This window comes from Aquarana catesbeiana, linkage group LG04, assembly GCF_042186555.1.
Source record: "Aquarana catesbeiana isolate 2022-GZ linkage group LG04, ASM4218655v1, whole genome shotgun sequence".
Classification (NCBI taxonomy): Eukaryota; Metazoa; Chordata; class Amphibia; order Anura; family Ranidae; genus Aquarana; species Aquarana catesbeiana.
Window position 1 is genome coordinate 1,981,493 of NC_133327.1, and position 24,824 is coordinate 2,006,316.

The window sequence follows — 24,824 nt, forward strand, 5'->3', positions numbered from 1 at the left end:
TATACCAAACCAACTGATCCATCAGCTGCTTCTATGGATTATCAGTGATTTAAAAAAAAAAATTCTGATTGTATAAATGACACCTTAGAGCAGTCAGTCTCCTGGTAGGGAGGTCTGCTGTCCAAGGTCAAAACCCAGTTCACCTAGTGACACATTGGAGAGCCATTAGAGCTCAGCTGTCTCTTCTGCCTTGGTGTAGAATTGCCATGACACTGCCAGGGAAAAGATAACAGGATGGCTGTGCAAAGAAAATTTATTACATCTTACATTATCATACAATGATCAGTGTGGTCCCAGCAGAGCCTGACACATATTTACAAAAGGGAATGGTCAGGGAACGTTCAATGGTGTAACAGGGGTGGTGAAGATCTAATGGAAGGATTGGAGAGAAGACTGACACAGAGCCTAGGAGAGGCAAGAAGAAATTCTGCAGGATTTTTGGCTCAAGTCGGCAATTTATGATGGAAAACTCTGTCCCCTGATTGGGCAGAAAGAAGAGACTTGAGGACAGTGGTCCACTAAACTCATAATTAGCTATTTTCTGACCAGCGCTTCAAAAGGAAGATCAGAGGAACTCTTCACTGGCCTTCTCTGAAGACATCTGATGAACCTTCAGGTTGAACAATTTGTCTTCAAAAATTTGTGCATTCTAAATAAACCGTCGTCCTTGTGATCCTTCAACAAGATCTTCATCTAATGTTTACTTATGAAGCCCTTCAACTTGGTATAATGGGGGTGGTGACGACTGACACACAAGATAGAAGAGGTGGAAAAAAATTCTGAAGGAGGTTTTTGGTTCAAGCCAACAGTCGATGATGGAAAACTCTGTCCTTTGATTGGAAAGATTGAATAGATTTGAGGACAGGATGGACAAGTGTCATCCTTGTGATCTTTCCAACAGATCTTCATCCAGAGTTTAATTTTGAAGTCCTGTCTATAGGACTAGTACACATAAGCTTCAACATGGTGTAACGGGGTTAGTGAAGATCTAATGGAAGGATCAGGGTGAAGACTAACACATAACCTAGGAGAGGTGGAAAGAAATTCTGAAATATATTTTTGGCTCAAACCAGCAGCCAATGATGGAAAACTCTGTCCTCTGATTGGGAAAATTGAAGATATTTGGGGACAGTGGAGTATTAAACCGATAATTGGTCATTTTCTGACCAGTCCTCCAAAAGGAATATCAGAGGAATTCTTTGCTGGCCTTCTCTGGAGACATCTGATGGCCCTCCAGACAAAAAACGTGGGTCTTCAAAAATGTGTGCATTCTAACTGAACTGTTGTCCTTGTGATCCTTCCATTAGATCTTCATGTTTGATTATGAAGTCCTGTCTCTATGGGTATATAAGACTTGTATACATGGGTGTTCTACTTGGCAGTCCTCCAGCTCCATCTTGAAGCTCTTTGAGGACCACTCAGTTCCAGGTTGGGGAAGGTAAACATGTATCATAATGGGAGAGCTGATATCAAGTTGTTAGCAGACCTCAGTAGACTTTCACCACAGTGCTGAGACTTTCTGAAAACCAAATAGAAGCCATCAGCACTGCATGATCTGAGAGTAACCTCCTCGAGGCCTATGTGGGAGCCAACTAGGCGGCACACAGACAATGTTTGGGTGTTTCAGGCTCTTCTCCTCCACCAATTGGCTGACATTCTCTGCTGTCTGTGTCACTGGCTTCTTGTTCTGGATGGAGTCCTGATCATGAGACAATGCCGTCATATCCTTGTATACCGCACTTCTTACCCGCTATACGACAGCCGAACGTGAGTGCCTCCTGCATAGACTGACCTGAGGAGAGAAAGGTCAGAGTGACACCTCCACCAAACACAATCTTCTCACCAGCTAAGAAGATCTCTTATAGAAGAGTGAAAAACAAAGCTTTGCCACTTTTTTCGGCTCTTTTACTACCATCTGTGGAGTTTGATCTCCATCATTAATGTTGGCTGTTACGTCCATGGGACTTAAATCTCATTTGTCCCTCCTCTAGGATGACAGGGAGAGGGGCAGGTTCTCAATTTTACCATAAACCTATTTTCCCAGTACAGCCCTGTGAATGGGAAGACACGGGTCAAGCATGACCGGATAGTGAAGGGCCAGACACTAGTCATGTGTGACCAGATACTGGAGAGGTACCATAGATGTTGGTCATGAGTGACTGGATAGTGAAGGGCATCTCTGGTCATCTCTGACCAGTTAGTGAAAAGACCAACACTGGTCATGTGTGACCAGATAATGAGGGGTAGATGTTGGTCATCTGCATGTTGATTAGTTTCAGTGTTGAGCATCACCAGCAATCACACAGTGGCATTGTCATCTGCATAGAAGCAGTAGGGCATTTTTGTTGGATGCCCACTGCGCCATGAATGAGAACCAGCACTAACAAGCTGATTGGTGTACATACCTTTAGACAAAGCAAACATGACGGAGGCATTGAACGTGTCGCCAGCCCCTAATGTGTCCACAATAGCATCAGGCGGGAAGGCCGGGGAATGGATCACCTGACCATCTGGGCCCAAAGCAGTCGCTCCTTGGTCAGCCCAGGCACATACCAGATACGCCCTGTGGGGAGAGAGGCATAACAGGAGTGAGAAGTGAATGTGTATAATGGCAAATCAGAATGAAGAGAGCTGGGATCCAATGAGTGGGTGGGTGAGCCAATAGGAAATAAAGATTAGAAAAGAGGAACAAACTGAGATGTCTCTCCTGAATAAACCCCCAGTCTATCAGCTGGGGATAATAAGGAAACACTCACCCCTGCTGCACCCGGGGGTATAGACCCAAAACCGCCTCAGTTGCAGAATGAAAGCCCAGATACTTGGCCACATCTTTGCTGACAAATACCTGACGAGACACAGAAAGCAAACAAGAAAACCTGTCACCAAACACAGATGAATAATTACAGGTGGGAAAACAGACATACAGTGGGGATGGAAAGTATTCAGACCCCCTTAAATTTTTCACTCTTTGTTATATTGCAGCCATTTGCTAAAATCATTTAAGTTCACTTTTTTTCCTCAATGTACACACAGCACCCCATATTGACAGAAAAACACAGAATTGTTGACATTTTTGCAGATTTATTGAAAAAGAGAACCTGAAATATCACATGGTCCTAAGTATTCAGACCCTTTGCTTAGTATTTAGTAGAAGCACCCTTTTGATCTAATACAGCCATGAGTCTTTTTTGAAAGATGCAACAAGTTTTTCACACCTGGATTTGGGGATCCTCTGCCATTCCTCCTTGCAGATCTTCTCCAGTTCTGTCAGGTTGGATGGTAAACATTGGTGGACGGCCATTTTTAGGTCTCTCCAGAGATGCTCAATTGGGTTTAAGTCAGGGCTCTGGCTGGGCCATTCAAGAACAGTCAAGGAGTTGTTGTGAAGCCACTCCTTCGTTATTTTAGCTGTGTGCTTAGGGTATTGTCTTGTTGGAAGGTAAACCTTCGGCCCAGTCTGAGGTCCTGAGCACTCTGGAGAAGGTTTTCGTCCAGGATATCCCTGTACTTGGCTGCATTCATCTTTCCCTCGATTGCAACCAGTTGTCCTGTCCCTGCAGCTAAAAAACACCCCCACAGCATGATGCTGCCACCACCATACTTCACTGTTGGGACTGTATTGGACAGGTGATGAGCAGTGCCTGGTTTTCTCCACACATACCGCTTAGAATTAAGGCCAAAAAGTTCTATCTTGTCTCATCAGACCAGAGAATCTTATTTCTCACCATCTTGGAGTCCTTCAGGTGTTTTTTTAGCAAACTCCATGCGGGCTTTCATGTGTCTTGCACTGAGGTGAGGCTTCCGTCGGGCCACTCTGCCATAAAGCCCTGACTGGTGGAGGGCTGCAGTAATGGTTGACTTTCTACAACTTTCTCCCATCTCCTGACTGCATCTCTGGAGCTCATCCTCAGTGATCTTTGGGTTCTTCTTTACCTCTCTCACCAAGGCTCTTCTCCCCCAATAGCTCAGTTTGGCCGGAAAGCCAGCTCTAGGAAGGGTTGTGGTCGTCCCAAACATCTTCCATTTAAGGATTATGGAGGCCACTGTGCTCTTAGGAACCTTAAGTGCAGCAGAATTTTTTTGTAACCTTGGCCAGATCTGTGCCTTGCCACAATTCTGTCTCTGAGCTCTTCAGGCAGTTCCTTTGACCTCATGATTCTCATTTGCTCTGACATGCACTGTGAGCTGTAAGGTTTTATATAGACAGGTGTGTGGCTTTCCTAATCAAGTCCAATCAGTATAATCAAACACAGCTGGACTCAAATGAAGATGCAGAACCATCTCTAGGATGATCAGAAGAAATGGACAGCTCATGAGTTAAATATATGAGTGTCACAGCAAAGGGTCTAAATCAGTGGTTCTCAACTCCAGTCCTCGGGACCCACCAACAGGCCAGATTTTAAGTATTACCTTGGGGAGTTGCAGACTAGAATACTGCAATCACTGAGCAGCAAATGATATCACCTGTGATGTATTTCAGCTATCTTGTAAACCTGGCCTGTTGGTGGATCCTGAGGACTGGAGTTGAGAACCACTGGTCTAAATACTTAAGACCATGTGATATTTCAGTTTTTCTTTTTTAATAAATCTGCAAAAATGTCAACAATTCTGTGTTTTTCTGTCAATATGGGGTGCTGTGTGTACATTAATGAGGAAAAAAAATGAACTTACATTTTAGCAAATGGCTGCAATATAACAAAGAGTGAAAAATGTAAGGGGGTCTGAATACTTTCCGTCCCCACTGGATCTTCTATATAATACAGACTCCTCTGAGCAGCTTTCCCAGAGCCTGCCACGCTCTCACCGCCCACATCCAAGGCAAGGACAGCCTGTGGTGGTGGTGGTGGTGGGGGGGGGGGACTGTGTTAGTGCCGCTCCACCAGCGGCCCAGGGTAGGGGGGTTGTTTGCTGCCCCCCCAAAAAAACCCCACCAGCCGCCACTGCTCCTTCCCCTGACTGTATACAATGATTAGTTGTGTCCTGGATGATACGGACTCCTCCCCCTTACCTGTGTGGAATGGTAAAGTAAGGATGGTAATCATAAGGATTTCCATATGCCATATCATGTATCAGTATAGTGATCTCCTCACCAGATCACCATGTATCATTATAGAGCTCTCCTCACCAGATCACCATGTGTCATTATAGAGATCTCCTCACCAGATCACCACGTTGGAAAAGCAGGAATAGTTCTTCCCTTTCCTTCTCGATCTCCACTGAGATTTTAATCCTCTGGTCAGGGGGACACTTGTTGTTGTGATCTTCTACTCTTTGGATCATCTTGACCTGCTCATCAGCATTCCTGCCCTGAGAGATTAGATTTCATTATAGAAACAGTATAAATAGTATAAGAGCAAATACATGCCCATAATCCCACGTGTGCTCCAGCCACGTCACCAGAGCTATGACCAGTACACCTCCACCTATAACCCCTGTGTACTGCTTTGTTTCCTATAATGATCATCTCCTGATAACCATAGTGGCTGGAACCTCTATCTATGCCCCTAAATAGCCTCCATTGATTTCTCTCACCTCCCAGTGAATCCACTTGTATTGGGACAGGTCCACTTTCTGGAAGTCTTCTACCGTAACATCTGGCAGATTCCTGCAGTTTTGCAAGAGATGGAGCTGGGTATGAATAGGGGAATCATAAAAACAGTACCATGTTCATTAATACACATTGGTAGCTGAACCACAAACTAGAGAGACCGATGAATGTTTCCATTCACATTGAACATTGAAAGTGGTGGAGGGCTAAATATAACTGATCTCCATGTCCCCCAACACTCATGGTCCAGAAGACCAAAGCCATCTGGGTTATCCGACCCAGGCCTCACTCATTGTTCTTATTCACACAGGCCACAGAAGGTAGCGGAGGGATAAATATAACTGATCCTTAGGTCTTTCTACACTCAGGTTCTTTAAGAAGAGAGCCTCCAGGGTTATCTTATCCAGGCCTTACTCATTGTTACTCATTGTTCCTATTCACAGTGAGTACTGAAGGTAGTGAAGGGCTAAATATAACTAATCTCATTGTACTCCTAGACTCAGGGTCTACAAGGCCAGGTCCACCGGGGTTATGCAACCCAGGCCTTACACAATGATCCCATTTACGCAGGGTATGGAAGGTGGTGAAGGGCTAAATATAACCGATCCTTAGTTTGACAGAATCGTCCCCCACTCCGCTTGAGTGCTTCCATCAGTATAAGACTTCCGCCAGTCTGAACATAGATATCAGATTTTATAGCCGCCTATTGCAACCAAGAACTAGACAGGACTCATTTGGCTACAAAACTGGAACTCTTTTATTGAACAAACTTACACAGAATATATACCTCACAGGAGGACATTACCCTCCTTTTTTTTTTACCCTAACAATACAACCTGTACACAGGAATATAATTACAACAACCGACATATACTATAAACATTTTGTTAATTAGCCACCTGGATGACTCAGAGGTCTCATTCCAGGTCAGACTTGCCGGCATCGAGCTCACAAGTTACAATACAAATTATTACAAGTGTAAACAAATCCCCCCTAGCAGACAAGAAGTGAGTTAATTAGCACAATTAGCAATACAAACAGTGATCTCCCCCTCCTCTTTCCAGATTTCATTAACCATCTTTCTGTTCACATCTATCTGTCCACTGAGTCCCAAGCTGGCAGAGACCATCATGGCCTCCTTAATAATGTCCTTTTCCATTACATAACAGGGCATCTTCCTAAATACTTGTAGCTCCCTCAAATGCCAGGGCTCATAGTCTGTAGGCAAGATGCTAGCATTCAGTCCCCTCCAAAAGCCTCTGTCCCAGGTGAGTCTATCACACTTAGGTCCTCCTGAACTCAGGGTCTACAAGACGAGAGTCACCAGAGTTATCCAGCCCAGGCCTTACTCATTGTTCCTATTCACAGTAAGCACTAAAGGTGGTGAAGGGCTAAATATAACTGAACTCAATGTACTCTTAGACTCAGGGTCTACAAGGCCAAGTCCAACAGGGTTATGCAGCCCAGGCCTCACTCAATGTTCCCATTTACACAGGGCATGGAAGGTGGTGGAGGGCTAAATATACTGATCCTTCGGTCCTCCTACACAGGTCTTTAAGACCAGAGCCACCAAGGTTTATATGGCCCAGGCCTCGCTCCATGTTCCCATTCACAGTGAGCACTGAAAGTGGTGAACAGCTGAATATAACTGATCTCAATGTATTCCTGCACTCAGGGTCTACAATATTAGAGCCACCTGGGTTATCCAGTCCAGGCTCTGCCTCAACCAAGGTTGCATGGGCCCAGTGGCGGAACTACCGCCATAGCGACCCATGCGGGTGCTATGGGGCCCGCAGCCAAGTGGGGCCCGGTGAGTGGCGTTGCAAGGCGGTGCGGGCCACACCGGGTGACACCTGCGGCCCGCCAGAGGGGTGACACCCTTGGGTAGCGGCAGCCACACCACTAACACCACTCGCTGCCCTGATTAGCTGTGCCTTGCGCCGCTGTGTCCCTCAACGGAGCGGACCTAAGCTGCCTCCCCTCCTCTCTGTTTACATCCACAGAAGAGGAGGAGCCTGCGCTCGAGGGACACACACCGCTGTGTGTATCTGGAGAGTGGAGACTGTCAGCACGGTTCTGAGGTATGTAAGGGGGGGCATCTGCACTACTGAGGGGAAGTCTGTAATGCTGGGGGGTCTGCACTGCTTGGGCGTGTCTGTACTGAGGGGGGGTCTGCACTAAGGGGGGGTCTGTAATGCTGGGAGGGTGTCTGTACTGAGGGGGGTGGTCTGCACTAAGGGGGGTCTGTAATGCTGGGGGGGTCCGCACTGGGGGGGTGTCTGTAATGCTGGGGGGGTCCGCACTGGGGGGGTGTCTGTACTGAGGGGGGTGGTCTGCACTGGGGGGGTGTCTGTACTGAGGGGGGTGGTCTGCACTGGGGGGTGTCTACACTGGGGGGGGGTCTGTACTGCTGGGGGGGGGTCCTGCACTGAGGGGGGTGTTTGCACTGAGGGGGGGTCTGTAATGCTGGGGTGTATGCACTGCTAGGGGCTGTCTGTAGTAAGGGGGGTGTCTGGACTGCTGGGGGGTCTGCACTGAGGGGGTGAGAGGGGGGGGTCTGCAGTGAGGGGGGTGTCTGCAGTGAGGGGGGTCTGCAGTGAGGGGGGTGCCTGCACTGAGGGGGGTCTGTAATGCTGGGGGGGGGGTCTGCACTGGGGAGGGGGTGTCTGTACTGAGGGGGGGTTGGTCTGCACTGGGGGGTGTCTGCACTGCTGGGGGGGTCCTGCACTGAGGGGGGGTTTGTAATGCTGGGGGGTCTGTACTAAGGGGGGTGTCTGCACTGCTAGGGTGTGTCTGTACTGCTAGGGGGTGTCTGTACAGTGTACTGCATATTTTGTTGTTTGAAATTAATATAAGCTGTTGCCTGGGTACTGTGCTACATGGGTGTGGTAATCTGTTGTTCAGTGGCATTAGTTCATTTTTTTTGGGGGGGGGGCATACAAAATTTTGCTATGGGGCCCTGTGATTTCTAGTTACGCCCCTGCATGGGCCTAAATGTTACCCTCTTAGCTGTGTAATTGTACTTGGATTTGGAACCTTTAGCACATGGGTGCTCAACCTGTGGCCCTCCAGCTATTGCCAAACTACAATTCCCATTATGCCTTTGCCTTTGTTAATCATGCTTGTAACTATCAGCTTTGCAATGCCTCATGGAACGTGTAGTTTTGCAACAACTGGAGGGCCTCAGGTTGAGCACCCATGCTTTAGCACGACTTTTGATTTTGTGGTAAAGACCACAGCTTTGAAAACATGTCCACTGAACGCTAGATCCAGTATCAACGACCCAATAATCCTCCTACTCTTCTCTCAACGATGAATGGAAGGTGATGCCATGTAACAAGGTTACTTATGTAATAATATCCTTCTACACACACAGTTCTCTTTTCTCCTTATTTTTGTTACAAACGATTACATTTTTCTGTGCCATTATATATACACCAAAGTATCTGAGCTATAGTCATGTTTTACTCTTGAGGAGGAGGAATCCATGAAGCAGTAATAAATGATGGATGAAAGAACCCATTTGTAATATACTCATTCTCTCTCATTTCCAGCAGCAAATTAATTTTGTGGCTACTCTCTGCCATTCAATTGGCGGTACTTAAAATTAGACGATTAGCTTCTTTTTAAATTTTTATTTCAACAATTTCATTTTTAAAATGGTTATAGGGTCACTTCAAACAGTATTTAATATAAGTGTTTGATAGATGCTGGAGAGCTAAATCATCAGTCTCTGCACACCTGCTGGGCCCATTATGAGGGGTTCCCACCATCCCAGTGCTAAGTTCTCGGGTGTGTACACCAGCTGTGCCCATTATGAGGGGTTCTCACCATGCCTATGCTGAGTTCCCAGGTCTGTACACCTGATGTGCCCATTATGAGGGGTTCCCACCATGCTTGTGCCAAATTCCCTACTCTGTATACCTGTTGTACCCATTATGAGGGGTTCCCATCATTCTTGGGCGGACTTCCCAGGTCTGCACACCTGCTTTACCCATTATGGAAGTTTCTTTATTTTATATTATGGGAACTTTAACAGGAGGAGTTGGAACACACAAAGCTTGTGGGGACCCAAAACTCCCAGGTGTGCAGGAACAGAGTCAAGAATTATGAAATGAAAAGCTCACTGTTTGAGTCTTCAGTCATATAAGAAGCCAAGAGCAGACTCAATCTTTAATTAAAGTTTGTTTTTTTTTTTTACATTTTGAGGGGTTTGACCTTTTAAGAGAGACAAAAACACACAAACATTCACAAACTATCAAAAGTCTCAAACTGGTCAAAGCCATGTGATGATTATAAAGGAGAAAGCATATCCATCGGCCCATAACCGTCTAATGACAGATGGAATTTCTGAGGACAACTTCTCCCTGTGTCATTCATGATCTGTCTTTAGTAAAAAGGAGAGTGATACATGGTCCTTTACAATTTCATAAAACATTTTTACAATCATAGAACACCAAGAAGAAGTAATTTGGGCACCACCATCACCACCCACCTTCAATTATCTTCACCATTCTCAGCAATACTCACTCCACATCAAATCATCAAATCTATCATCCTAGGGCCACACAGAGGAGACACAAACATAAAACATGTTACTGAGCACCAAAATAATATGAGATATGAAGTTCTGAAAGTACCACTACCATCACCACCAACCTTCCATTTTTTTTTTTACCATTCTCAGCAATACTCACTTCACATCAAATCTATCACCCTGGGGCCACACAGAGAAGACACAAATATTAAACATGTTACTGAGCACCACAGTCACACGAGATCTAAAATTTTGAAGGTATCATCACCACTACTTTCCATTATTCTCACCATACTCAGCACCACTCATTCCAAATTCAATTTACCACCCTAGGGCCACATACAGGAGACAAATAGATAGATATTTTTTATATTATTGGATGGAATACAGAAATACGATCCTTGATCCTTACGTGTCATACAGCGTGACGGTGCGAGAACCGGTGGTGACATTAACCAGGCAGCAGGCACACGGGGTGTCGCCCCAGTTCTGCCAGCTCACGTTGGAGGCATCAATGTTCCTCTTGCGGAAATCTGAAATGATGAAGCTACGGGGGGCAGCGGGGGAAGATGGGTTAGATGGAAAGATGGATATATGCTGAACCTACAGAAGATAGGTGATTGGTCGAAAAAGAAGAAGTGGAGCAAGCTTTACTGTCCTGAGATTTATCTGGTGTAAGCCATGTCTCCCTGGTGTTGATTCTGGTATCCCTGGGGGAGAGGTTTCACAGTACTTACCAATTAGATACTAACGGATGTCACCCAAATCTGCTGCACTGAGCAATGGAGATCACACACTGTTATCACACCACACCTCTCCTGTAACCTCACACCTATACACAAATCACCTTTAACACATATCTGTATACACTCCACCTGTACCTCAAACCTGTACACACATCATCTGTACTTTACATCTCACCCATATGTTACAAATTTACATGTCCTACACCTTTACACACCTTACATGCACCACTTACCTTTACATACTTCACTCACACCTCACACCTGTACACACCTCTTAAATTGCTTCACACCTTTACCTTACACCTCTACACACCTCACCTGTACTACAAACTTGTAAACACCTGACCTGGACCTAATACCTGTACGCACCACACACATAACCCACACCTGTACATAATGCATCTATATCTTTTTAAAGGTCTGCACTTGTACTTCACACCAGTATACAACTGAGCCATACCTCACACCTGTACACACCTCACTCCTGTAAACAGCTCACCTGTGCTTCACTCCTGTGCACAGATTAACCATATTTCACACCTGTACACGTCACCCATACCCCACACCTGTACACACTTCTTCTGTACCTCACACCTGTACATACCTCACCTGTATTCACCTAACCTGTACTTCAGAACTGTACACCTCTCAAACCTCCCGCACACCTGCACACATCTAACCTTGGTTTGACAATAGCCCACATCTATATCTCAAAAAAGAAAACAGGCGCCTCTGAACATAGACTGTATGATTTATTGTAGAACAATGAACATTAAAAACTCACAAAGAGGTAATGGATGATAGACACACCTGAACCAGTACTACACACTCATCAGGCTGAACGCTGTGTCCATGGATCGTTTTGCGCCTCTCGTGTAGACTTGTCCTGGCCAGCAGGATGCTGTAGATGGTGGAGTGAAGCCAAACCGAGTGTTGGCGGGCAGCTGTAGCTGAAAACGAGGGCTGGAACGCAGCCTAGGCTGGATGGTACGATGCTGAGACGCAGCGCTGGCCACGATGGTGTCACTGGCATGCACGCGACGCATTTCGGAGCATGCGCACTGCAAGGCTGTACACAGTGCGCGCTCCTTTGTCAAGCCTTACAGTGTTCATCCTCCGAAACGCGTCGCGAGCACGTCAGTGACGGTATCATGGCCAGCGCTGCGTCTCAGCATCGTACCATCCAGCCTAGATTGCGTTCCAGCCCTCGTTTTCAGCTACAGCTGCCCGCCAACCCTCGGTTTGGCTTCACTCCACCACCTACAGCATCCTGCTGGCCAGGACAAGTCTACACGAGAGGCGCAAAATGATCCATGGATACAGCGTTCAGCCCAATGCCTGATGAGCGTCTAGTACTGGTTCAGATGTGCCTATCATCCATTACCTCTATGAGTTTTTAATGTTCATTGTTCTACAATAAATCATACAGTCTACGTTCAAAGGTGCCTGTTTTCGTTTTTGTTTTGCATGCATTGGAGATCGCTTCAACTTCCCATACAAGGTTTGCCCTGACACAGTGGTCTGTGTTTTTCCTACCCAGAGCTACGAGCTCAAAAGGCTAACTTGTTGGACTCATGCTTTAAATTTTAAACTCTTTTGGCTGCGCCACTATCAATCTTTGTTTTGTCACATCTATATCTCACCTGTAGATACCACACCTGGACTTTTGCCCCGTACACACCTCACCTAAACTTTACACAACTTACCCGCAGTGCAAACTTTCAAACACCTTACACCTATACATGCCTCACAGCTGTACATACTGTACCTCATCTACAGTATATCTCACAATGGCTCAAACCTGTACCTTACATCAGTATACACCTCACCTATACCTAACAGAAGTACACCCTTCACTTTTACCCCACCTAACCTCATATCTATATGCAACATCACTTGTACACACCTTACCCATGTATATACCTTTCCTGTACATCACACCCATACCTCAAACCTTTGCACACCTTATCTGTATGTCACAAAGTACCACACACCTATACCTGACACTAGCACCGACCTTACCAGTACCTCAAACCTGTACACACCTCATCCATACCTCACACAGGTACACACCACAACTGTACCTCCCACACCTCACCCATACATCACACATGTACACACCTGACCTGTACCTCACGCATGTACATACCTCACCCATACCTCATAGCTGTGCACACTCAACCTGTACTTCACACCTGCACACACATGACCTATACCTGTACGCAACTCACTCATACCTTACTCTTGTACATACCTCACCTGTACATAGATGACCTGTACCTCACACTTGCACACACCAGACCCATACCTCACACCTGTACTTACATCACCTGTATCTTACAGTGTTGCCCACTCCTGTACATCATACCAGCACCCGCTTTGCACCTCACATTGAAACACACCTGTTCATGTGCAGGATGGTTCGGCTCCCATTGGTAATGTTGCTGATGACAATAGAAGCCGGGAATGTAGAGCCAGGGTGGTTGATAACGTGTCTTACGTCTATACCGTAACTTGAAAGACTGTTCAGGACAAAACTGCCGAGGAAGGGAAAGAAGGGCATAGAGTCGGGGCAATTAATTGTTAATTAAAATAAAAAAGAACAGAGAAGAAGAAGATAAGAACAAAAAGTGAACAAATACAATTTATAACCGATTATGTGTGAAAAACTGGAAAAAAAAGAGATTATTTGAAATAAACCAAAAAAAAAAAAAAGAAATTGCCATAAAATTGCATGCATTCATAAGGAAATTGTCTAATGGTAGAGAAATTAAAAGACTGATACAAAAAAGAGGTCATACAGGATAAGGTTTGGAAATTAAAAGAGTAGAAAGGAGATGTAATTGGTGGGAAAAGTGAAATGGTCATAAAATAAACTGTAGGCCCAGAATAAGACAGGCTGGGTCAGATGGTTCTAGAGCAGTGGTACCAGATAACGGGGACATCAAAGATTGCATTGATACGGAAAGAAAAAGAGGAAGACATGACAAGGGGAGAAGGCTGAAGTTAAGAAATAATATGGAGAAGATTGAATATGACCAAGGAGCAAGTGAGGAAGAAAGCTGAAGTTCAGTAATGAATACAAAAATTGTACAAAAAATATAACAGTAATTTTATTCATTACAAACAACATGTAGTTAAAAAAAAGTTTGTACTTTAAAACAAACATAGACATTAAATCTAGCTTGTCTCTTGACACATCATGGTGAAAAACAGCAATTGTCACTTGTAGATGACAGTTAAATAATTATCCCGACATGTTTCCCCACTGTGGGCTTCCTCAGGGGATATAGTTGTGACAAGAGATGTATACTGAATGAAACAGAACATTGTTTAGATAAACACACTTAATTGTAACAAAAAAAGAAAAGGGGAAACAAAACATTAGGATATCAGTTGACATGCTTCACTTCATTGCCACTCCCCCAGCTCAATTCTCCTAGCCTCCTGCCGGAAGTTAGGGGAGGGGTGTTGGACCCCATTGGGGATACACGGGGAGGTCGAAACAGCCTATAAAGACCAAGCTGGAATATATATGTATAAAACCATGTATTAACATTCCAGTAATTGGATACTGGCCAAAGTAAAACAAGGAAGATATAAATAGAAGATATATAACTACTAAGAATATGAGGGGATGCAGTACAGAGAAAAAAGATGACATCCCCAAAAGATGTATACAACATACTCACAACATACTTACAGCACAAGCTGTTGAAATCCACATGTGGTTGCTCTCACTTCATATATCAAGGACACTCTAGACCTACTAAAAACCTTGGAGGGCCTTATCCTTCCTCCAAATACCTGGATGGTCACTGTAGACATTGAAAGTCTATACAACACTATCCCCCATGAAAAAAGGACTAAAAGTAATTGAGGGTCAACTTAGAGATTGAGGTAAATTGGCTTATAGATATAATACATTTATAATTGACCTTTTAAAATGTATCTAGCAACTGTATTTAACTTTTCTCCATCTGATCACCCCCCCCCCCCCCACAACTGTTACCTTTTGTTCCACTTGACCCTCCCTTCTAGATTGTAAGCTCTAATGAGCAGGGCCCTCTGATCCCTCCTGTATTGAATTGTATTGTAAGTGTACTGTTTGCCCCATGTTGTAAAGCACTGCGCAAACTGTTGGTGCTATATAAATCCTGTATAACAATAATAATAATCTTGACAAGTAATGTGTTTTTATTTGGATCATGCCACTACCCCCAGGTGCAGGGGGTTGCGATGGGGACTCGTTGTGGCCAACCTGTAACTGGGAGGGTGGGAAAAATAACTGTTTGCCCGAGATGACATGTCCAACCTTCTTGGGCACATCATCTCTTGGCATCGTTACATTGACGATGTACTGCTTTTGGACTGGAACAAGAGAGGAACTTGAACTATTTATGACCACCATAGGAAATAATAAATACAATTTGAAGTTCACAATAACATGCGACCTCCATAAAGTTAGTTTTTTAGATTTAGAAATTTTTGTTAATGGGGATGGCTCCTTGGGCTCCTCCCTATTTAGAAAATCATCGGCTGGCAATACCCTTTTGCATGCTACTAGCTCACATCCAGTGCCACTGTTAAAAAGTATACCATGTAACCAGTATCTTTGTATATGAAGAAACTGTACTGATGAGGAGGATTTTGTTAAAGCAGCCCAGGAACTTTATTCCAGCTTGCGGGACAGGGGATACAGCCATAGCTGTCTCAAGAAAGCATACAAAAAAACAAAGAAGCAAGACAGAAGCTCTTTGATCTACTCTACAAAAAACAAAAAAGATAGTGTGCAATCTGTAAGAATCATTACCCCCTACTGTAAACAACACAAACAAATTAGAGGGATTTTGACAAAATTCTGGCCTCTGCTCTCCGCAGACCCCGTAATTAGTAAGCCCATTAAGCAACACCCAGAAATTACATATAAAAGAGCAACCTCAATAAAAGATTGTTTAGTGCACAGTCACCATAACAAGGCAGTTCCCATAACAAGTTCACTGAGAACAGGCACTTTCGCCTGCAGTGTGATGTGATGTGTGTTCGTTCACAATGGTAATGAAATCATTCTCCCGAATGGACAGACACACTCCATCAAACAGAGAGTGACTTGTCAGACGCTTGGAGTGGTCTATCTTATGCAATGCCTGTGTGGCTTGGTTTCTATATTGGTAAAACGAAACATCCATTTTTCAAAAGAATTGGGGGTCACGTATCCCCTATTCAAAAAAGACAAATGGAAACTGCTGTGAGTCGACATGTGGGTCTCTACCACAATTTTGATTTACATATGATCCAATTTTCAGCCCTTGAACATATACCATTAAACTCCAGAGGTGGCAGCGTAGATCGTGCGCTGCTCCAGCCGGAGGCCCGATGGAGCAGCGCAGCCAATGTATACCCTGTGAAAAAAAGGAAGCCCAGGTGGGCTAATGCTGCTCTAGAAAAGCAAAAATTTACACTAAATATGAAATACAGTGAATGTGACAAGCTGCCAGCACTAAAAAGTCTAATACAAGAACTCCAATTTTATATATATATAATATATGCAGCGCTCCTAAAATAACAACACGACAAATCAACATTTCAAATTTGCAAGTGAAAAAATATGTAAAGGGAGAACTAAGGCAAAGTCCAAGTGAAAAATTCAGTCCATGAATAAAGAAAAAAAACCCAACATCCATCCATGTGAAATAACGGTGACAAATTGTAGGAAATCGTGAAAGATCCTCCAAAGAATGTGCATCCAACTCTACACCCAAGTGAGTAAGTAGCCTGCTTACCAGCTATCCGTGACTACTAAAAAGCAGTCTCACCCAGCACAGGGAAATCGGTCTCCCCAAGACCCCTAAAGATGTCTGGAACCACAGCTAGGACGATGCCACTCAGAAAATATAAAAAAAAAAGTGATTCCATAGTGCAGTATGTTTTAAAATTCAATTGAATATAATAAGTGGGTTGCACTTACAAGATATATGGCGTATCAGAGGCAATAAAGCACTGTGTCTCATCAATGTGGTCCGCGGCGTCTCCTCAGGCTTCCGTTCGCTTCCTATTCCGTTTTCCCATCAAAATCTTCAGAAAAACAAGATGGCGCGTTTGACCACTATCAGATGTCGTCTGGGGATTGGCCAGATGTATACCCTGGCTTGAAACTGTCAGTTTTAAGCCATTTCTCCAACTGTTAAACTGGCCATTATCCCCTCAGTCTGTCCCATGTGAAGTTTTCTTTGCCATCTTGCTTGATTGCTTCTCTCCCAATCCCTCCCTTCCCCATTCTTTCTATCCCCACCTTTCCCTCCCCCCTTCATGCAGCTTTCCCTTTCCTCTATCCTCTTCCCTTTCCCTTTAAAATGTTGTTTATTAAGGGAATTTTGGTGATTTTATATTGAGAAGTCATTGAGGACTCTTTATATTTGTGATTGGCATGTTGATCATTGAAATCCTTTGTATGGGAGAAACTTTCTTATATTGTAAGTATATTCTGTGTTATTAGTGTTCTGATTATTGTTCATAACTGATTAATAGTTTGTCATTTGTATTGTTTGTTTTATATTCTTTATATTTCTGTGTCATTTGCCATGCTCTGTTCATTGCCCTCCCATTTTGCTTCCCTGCTCTTCTTCTTCCCGTTGGTGTTGGTTTTGAGACTGTCTAGAGGGGGGCCCCCTTGTGGTTTTTCTGGGGGGTCATAGGGAGGAACCATACCCACGGCCTCTGTGGTTCATGTTTTAGAGAACCATTGCCATATTGGGGTCTGTTACGCTTGAAATTACCCACTTGGCGGGGCACCTATGCCTTTTCCACCTGGCACCGAGTCTATCCTTGACTTGGTTACCATCTCTACAGGGGCGGGATGCTGCGCTCCTTGCCCGTGTGCTCGCTGTGCAAGGGGGATAGGCACGCGCCCACTGAAGGGCATGTCAGCTTCTGTAGCGCCTCCTCCCCACCAATGTTGTAAACATCTTTTGAGCATGTCATCTTTTTTCTCTGTAGAATATCCCCTCATATTCTTGGTAGCTTTATATCTTCTATTTATATCTTCATTTTTTTACTTCGGCCAGTATCCAATTACTGGAATGTTAATACATGGTTTTATACAGGTTTTATACATATATATTCGAGTTTGGTTTTTATAAGCTGTTTTGGCATCCCTGTGTATCCCCAATGGTGTCCATCACCCCTCCCCTAACGTCCGGCAGGAGGCAAGGAGAATTGAGCTCGGTGAGTGGCAAAGAAGTGAAGCATGTCAACTGATATCCTAATCTTTTGTTTCCCCTTTACTTTTCCTTTTCTTTTTTTGTTACAATTAAGTGTGTTTATCTAAACGATGTTCTGTTTCATTCAATGACACATCTCTTGTCACAACTATATCCCCTGAGGAAGCCCACAGTGGCGAAACATGTCAGGATAATTATTTAACTGTCATCTACAAGTGACAAGACAATTGCTGTTTTTCACCATGATGTGTCAAGAGACAAGCTGTATTTCATGTCTATGATTGTTTTGAAGTACAAACTTTTTTAACTATATGTTGTTTGTAATAATAAAATTACTGTTATATTTTATGTACAATTTTCGTATCCATTATTTGCTGGCGCCTTTAAAGTCCCACAAAAACCTTTCTGTCTATATCCAAATTTCAGGGATGTTGGTCCCTCTTTTTGGGACTGTCACATATCCGTATCACTATCCCTTCTTATGAAGTTCAGTAATGATGATGAGGAGAAAGAATGGATAGGACATAGTAGATGATGGATGTTTGGGAAAGATGAGGAAGGGGAGAATGGATATGACTCAGGAGCAAAATTGGAAGTTCCGGAAACAGGAGAAGGTGGAAGCTTAGGAATGAAGGGAAGAAGACAAAACGGTAGAAGAATAAGAGCAAGGATGAAAAAAGAAGACTTGACATGACCCAGGAGCAGAAGGTGGAAATTTAAGAATAAAGAGGAAAAGACAGGATGTGACCCAGATGATGAAGGTGGAAGTTCAGGAATGATGAGTCGTAAAATAGATGTGACCCAGAAGAAGGTGGAAGTTTAGGAATGAAGGAAAGAAGAGTGAACGTGATTGAGGAGAATAAGGTGGAAGCGTAGGAATGAAAAGGAAGAAGACTGGATATGACCCAGAAGTAGAAGGTAAAGAAAAAAGAATAAAAGACTGGATGTCACCCAGACTAAGAAGGTGGAAGTACAGGAATGAAGAGGAGAAGACTGATTGTGACTGAAGAGGAGAAGATAGAATTTCAGGAATGAGGATGTGAAGATTGGATGTGACCCGGAAAAAAAGGTGGCGGTTTAGGAAAGAAAAGAAGATGACTGGATGTGACTCAGGAGAAGAAGGTGAAATATGAGGAATGAAGAGGAAAAAAAAAGAATATGCTATGGAGATGGTAGAAGTTAAAGAAGAGAAGATTGGACGTGATCCAGAAGAAAAAGGCAAAGGTTTTCGTTATATGTAATTCGTATTTTCTCCAGATTATGTAGCAATGAGAAATAATAATACGCATGCTACGTCTATTTCCTCCTCCCATATTATTAGAAATTGGTGACATGATAAGGTCATATGATTGATGAGTAGCACAGTGATTGGCTCGGCAGTGGGTCAATTAAGATGCTCCCTATACAATGTTCTCAAAGGACAGTAGAGCATTGCACACTGTAGAATTAGTTTTTGAATGTATAGTGAGACAGATGGCACAACAGTTCAACTGGAGACAACATTTTACAACAAGAACCTGACTCCTGCCTTTATAAACTCCTCCCCTGCTGTAATGATGACCCCTCCCATTTGCTTTATTGCCCCACACTAACCTTACATCACACAAATCCCACCCCTGCCTTAGAGACCCCTCTATTTTTCTCTGGTACTTCCAAACCAATCCTACCTTCTACAAACCCCACCCCTGCCTTAGAGAACCCACTACTTTCCTCCAGTACCTCCCAACCAACCCTACCTTCTACACACCCCATCCCTGCCTTAGAGACCCCTCTACTTTCCTCCAGTATCTCCCAACCAACCCTACCTCCTACAAACCCCATCCCTGCTTTAACGGCTGCTCTACTTTCCTCCAGTACCTCCCAACCAACCCTACCTCCTACAAACCCCATCCCTGCATTAGAGACCCTTCTACTTTCCTCAAGTACCTCCCAACCACTCCTACCTCCTACAAATCCCACCCCAGCCTTAGAGACCCCTCTATTTTCCTCCAGTACCTCCTAACCAACCCTACCTCCTACAAACCTCTTCCCTGCCTTAGAGATCCTTCAACTTTTTTTCCAGTACCTCACAACCAACCCTATCTCCTACAGACCCCATCCCTGCCTTAGAGACCCTTCTACCTACATCCAGTACCTCTCAATCAACCCTCCCTCCTACAAACCCTGTCCCTGCCTTAGAGACTCCTCTACTTTGCTTCAGTATCTCCCTATCAACCCTACTTCTCACAAACTCTCAAGTACCTCCCAACCACTCCTACCTCCTACAAACCCCACCCCTGCCTTAAACACCCCTCTACTTCCAAGTTAACCCTGCCTCCTACAAATGCCACTGCTGCCTAGAGACTCTTCCCCTTTCTCTATTTGCTCCCACACTAGCCCAACCTCACACAGATCCTACCCCTTTTTCATATACTCCTCCCTTTCCATCATGAAATCTACACCAACCACATTCATCCCATAAAGGCAACCCCTTTCATCCATTGACCCCCTAACACAACCCTTATATACAAATCTAGCCAAAACTGTCACTCCAAGCCCCCCCCCCTCCCCCCCCACACACACACACCTAACTGCTAAAGTGAATCCTGCTTGCCCATGAACCATCCTTACTGCCTACTTCTCCATCCATGTGCCCATTTCAGTTAAGGGCCCCACTTACTTACTCTGCTATGTGCCCTGGAGCCAGTGACCCCATGAAGGCACAAGGAGCCCCAAGAAGAGAGAGTACAGTGCAGGAATTGGAGGCGTTCCCCCCTCGCTGCCATCGCTGAGAAAGACACCTGCAATACAAGACTTCACATTAAACTTCCACAGAATATAACATATTACAACAAAATATAATGTAACATAACCTAATAACATACTATAGATTACTGTAACATAATAATATAATACCAAATAATACACTGCATCATAATACAATAAAATATCAAATAAAATACTTAACACTTGTACAATATAAAGCCACTTTCAAGCCGTTTTAAGGACAGCTGTCCATTCTCCTCTTAGCCCACCTCCCCATACTATGTGCTCCCTGTACCCTAAAGAAGAAAACTCTAATTTTCCAAAACTACAACTATTGCTTGTGGGCCATATCACCTGTGTGCAACCTTAGTACCTCCTGCTCTTTCATCATCTGAAACATGAAAAGTTATATAACCCCCTCAGGGAGACTTCAGACAAATTTGCGCAACTTTCTACAACTCTCACTCTCATCTTCATTTCATGCCCTCCCCACTTTTAGAGAACAGAGAACCAACTTGGCACCAAGTGTCATTCTCTGGTGCCAAGCAATTTGTATGGAATTTGTTAATGATAGCAATTAAGCCAATAAAATGTATACCCTGCAGCCAGCAACACGAGACCTCCTCTCCCCCAGCAACAATAGATACCTGAAGCAACAATAAACCCCCCAGCAACAATAGATCAGACCCCCAGAGCAACAATTGAAGAGCCTCAGCAATAATAGACTCCACCAGTAACAACAGTTTCCCCCAGCAAGAATAGACCCTCCAGGAACATAATACTCCCCCAGCAACAAAAGAGCCCCCACCCGCATTAATAGATCCCTCAGCAACAATAGACCTCCCCAGCAACAATAGATCACCCAGAGCAAAAATACAAGCTCCGCAGCAACAAGAGACTCCACCAGTATTAACAGTTTCCCCCCAGCAAGAACAGACCCTCCAGGAACATAATATCCTCCCCCCAGCAACAATAGTGCCCCAACCAGAAACAATAGATCACCCCCAGAGCAACAATAGAAGCTCCTTAGCATCAATAAAGTTCACCAGTAACAACAATATCCCCCCAGCAACAACAGACCCTCTAGGAACATAATACCCTCCCCCTAGCTACAGCAGATCCCCAGCAGCCATCATCAATACACCCTACAGCAGTCAGCAACAATAGACCACCCCTCAACAGTAGAGGAACCTCAGCAGCATAAGACTCCACTCAGCAACAACAGATCCCACCACCAGCAATATTAGACCCCCAAGCAAAAAATGAACTCCATCCCTTGCAACAGTAGACCCCCCCCCCCAGCAACACTACACCCCTCAGTGACAATAGATCTCCCAGCAGCCAGATTCAATAGAACCTACAACACACCCCAGCACCCCTTGCCAGTACATATATTCAGTGCTGGAGGTGCCGGAACTGTGTACCACCACATTTCTGCAGAAAAAAAAGTCTTGTGCATTGCATACTTTACATGGATGTCTCCACTGGAAGCACCACTGTAGGGTAGTTTTTGGTATCACTGTGTATACAATCAGAACAAAACTTGGCAGGCTCCACCAGGCTAGCATGGACTAGGCTTCTAGAATCTAATATTGCCTCCCCTATATGTTCTTATTTGGCGATAGAGCATATTTGCCTTCCAGTCTCTGTTTCTAGGTGTTTAGTAAGATCAGGCTTGGCAAATAGTGAGATACACTTCCCCAGGTCAAATTCTACAGGCTCATGTAATATGGGGTAATTGGCAGATACTTGTCCCAGTCCTTGGTGCCACCAACACTTATCCTGATATGCCGTGTCTCTCTAAAGGAAAAGACTCATTTTGGGCTAGAAGGCCATTTATGTTTGGTGTTCATGGAAGTTTCATCATCGTCCTTAGGAGCCCATTTATCCCTTCAGTAAAAAGAAAGGTCTTGACGTTTTCCTGTTTCCAGGGGTTGTTCGATTAAATGGTAGATCTGGGAGATAGTCTATGGTAGTGGTATGTTGCTCCACATGGGATACGCTCGCTCACACTTATGGTGTCTGTATGCCTAATGTTCCACTGTATCTTAGTTCAATCTTATTTTATTGAAAGAAGCATACAAGAAAATGTACTTCACATATACATCATTAATAGTAGTAGTGCTGACGACAATAAATCCAATGTATTCGAAGGATACATAGTGTAGTACGTTATGTGTGCAGATAACAAGGAAAAAACATTGTTTTAAACAACATATTGAGACATAACAAGGATAACCAAAGAGCCCTCACCATATACGGGAGGGGATTACATGTAAACTTCATGTGTTTTTACAATCAAACTTATTCCAGGAACCTGTTATGTTGTACAGGATTAGCTTGTGTGGGTCGTATTTTGCATCTGGATTTTAAGGAGTACATTGATACGAAGAGGAAAAGGATTAGGGGGAAAGTAGAGAAACAGAAAGGTTAGGAACAGGAGTCGCTCCAGCATGGTCATGAGGCGGTACCGTCCAGGTTGCCCTCTGTCCAGGGGATGAAGTCCGATGAGTATCGGAAAATGGACCACGAAGTCCACGTAAGAGAGAACTGGTTGTCTTTATTAGATTCCTCAGCCAACAGACGTTCAAGGTCTCTGATGCAGTCCACCTCAATAGCCCACTCCCCCAGGGAAGGTACAGTTCTTGACTTCCAATATCTTGGGATCACCATTCTAGCAGCGGCCAAGACATGGCGTAATACATCTTTTTTAATGGACTTGAGCATGCCCGGGAGCATGGACAAAAGAGCTATCTTGGGTGAAAGAGAGAGCAGTCGCCATCAGCTTGCAGTATAGTTCCACTGTATCTTAATAGGCCCTGACATGGAAGGCCATTTGATCCACAAGCTGAGCAAGTTTGAACACCTGCGGTTGTAACCATTTGTTTAAAGGTGGAACAAATCATACATCTGGGACCTCATAAACTTCTTAGGGTCATATTCCCATGTGAACACGTAATGCACTCAGATGGGAACTCTGGGCCTAGCAAGATTTAGGAGTTTAAAATACCACCTGGCATCCTGGGGTTTCTAGTCAAAGAAGGACTTTTGGGGCTACCACATCCACAACCATGTTTCAAATGCCGCTTTAGGCAAACGGCATACCTCTATAGACCCACTCAGACCTGACAGAATGGTCACCTGCTGACTTAGCTTAACTCTCCAATAAGATAGTATAGTTTTTTTTTTTGAGGTGAAAAGGGAAAAAGCTAAATAACATATACCACCAACGACTGATCAAACACTAGAATGGGGGCCTCACGCATAATAGTAGGGCTTAAAAGGAGGCACTATTTAGTATACTGTCTTATTCTGTTAGCTTGATCTTACCTACCTAAAAATAGGACCTATTTTCAGTGGTCTCTTTGAAATCCAGCCAACAATACCACGTAGTTGTAAATTTAGACATCCTATCCTACAAAATGTGAATCAAGTAATCCATCTCCTCCATGTTGTTAATCTTGCAAATCCATTTGCGTAGCTTTGTTGCGTTTACCATGCACATTGCCAAAGATTTATTGTACTTTTTTTTTTTTTCCAGGGAGGAATGGTGCAACAAGAATCGCGCCAGGGTATAATCTATGTTGTAGGAAGTGACTATTGATTATAGTCCAGAAGGCCTGAAGATTGGGACACGTCCACCACACATGAAGCATGGTACCAACTTCTGTTCCACATCGCCAACAGAGGTTAGAAACCGTAGGGTTTATGGTACAAAGATGGAGTACTATACCATCGAGAGAAGACTTTGTACCCGTTTTCTTGATTTGCAACATTAAGCAAACCCATATGAACAAAGGTACAAATGTTTTTCTCCCAATCCACGTCTAAAAAGGCATGGTTTAACTTCTGAGCCCATGCCGACAGGTTGGGGACATGGATATGGGGGTGAGGTCTAGAAGTGAGCTGTAGAGAGTGGATATCACGCGTCTTTGTGGTTGGGTACAAGTACAGATGGCCTCCAGCATTGACAATGGTTTCATCCAGGATGTGATAGAGCTCTGAGAAGTCAGAAAGTGACGAATTTG

At 44.1% G+C, this 24,824-nt stretch overlaps 1 protein-coding gene across 5 annotated transcripts in view; it reads right to left on the bottom strand.

Moving 5' to 3' along the window:
- Nucleotides 1-235: 235 nt before the first annotated feature.
- KHK (ketohexokinase) overlaps nt 236-24,824 on the bottom strand; it is a 213,405-nt gene continuing 188,816 nt past the window's right edge. For 2 of the 5 annotated variants that reach the window (XM_073624743.1, XM_073624744.1), the window contains 8 exons: nt 20,715-20,831; nt 13,234-13,368; nt 10,498-10,632; nt 5,533-5,605; nt 5,161-5,307; nt 2,757-2,845; nt 2,406-2,563; nt 236-1,792 (listed from right to left, as the gene is read on the bottom strand). In XM_073624743.1, the coding sequence (XP_073480844.1) occupies nt 1,704-1,792; nt 2,406-2,563; nt 2,757-2,845; nt 5,161-5,307; nt 5,533-5,605; nt 10,498-10,632; nt 13,234-13,368; nt 20,715-20,831 (943 nt within the window). In that variant the 3' untranslated portion in view covers nt 236-1,703. The remainder of the gene's footprint in view (nt 1,793-2,405; nt 2,564-2,756; nt 2,846-5,160; nt 5,308-5,532; nt 5,606-10,497; nt 10,633-13,233; nt 13,369-20,714; nt 20,832-24,824) is intronic. The other 3 variants (XM_073624746.1, XM_073624745.1, XM_073624747.1) reach the window with 3 other exon arrangements.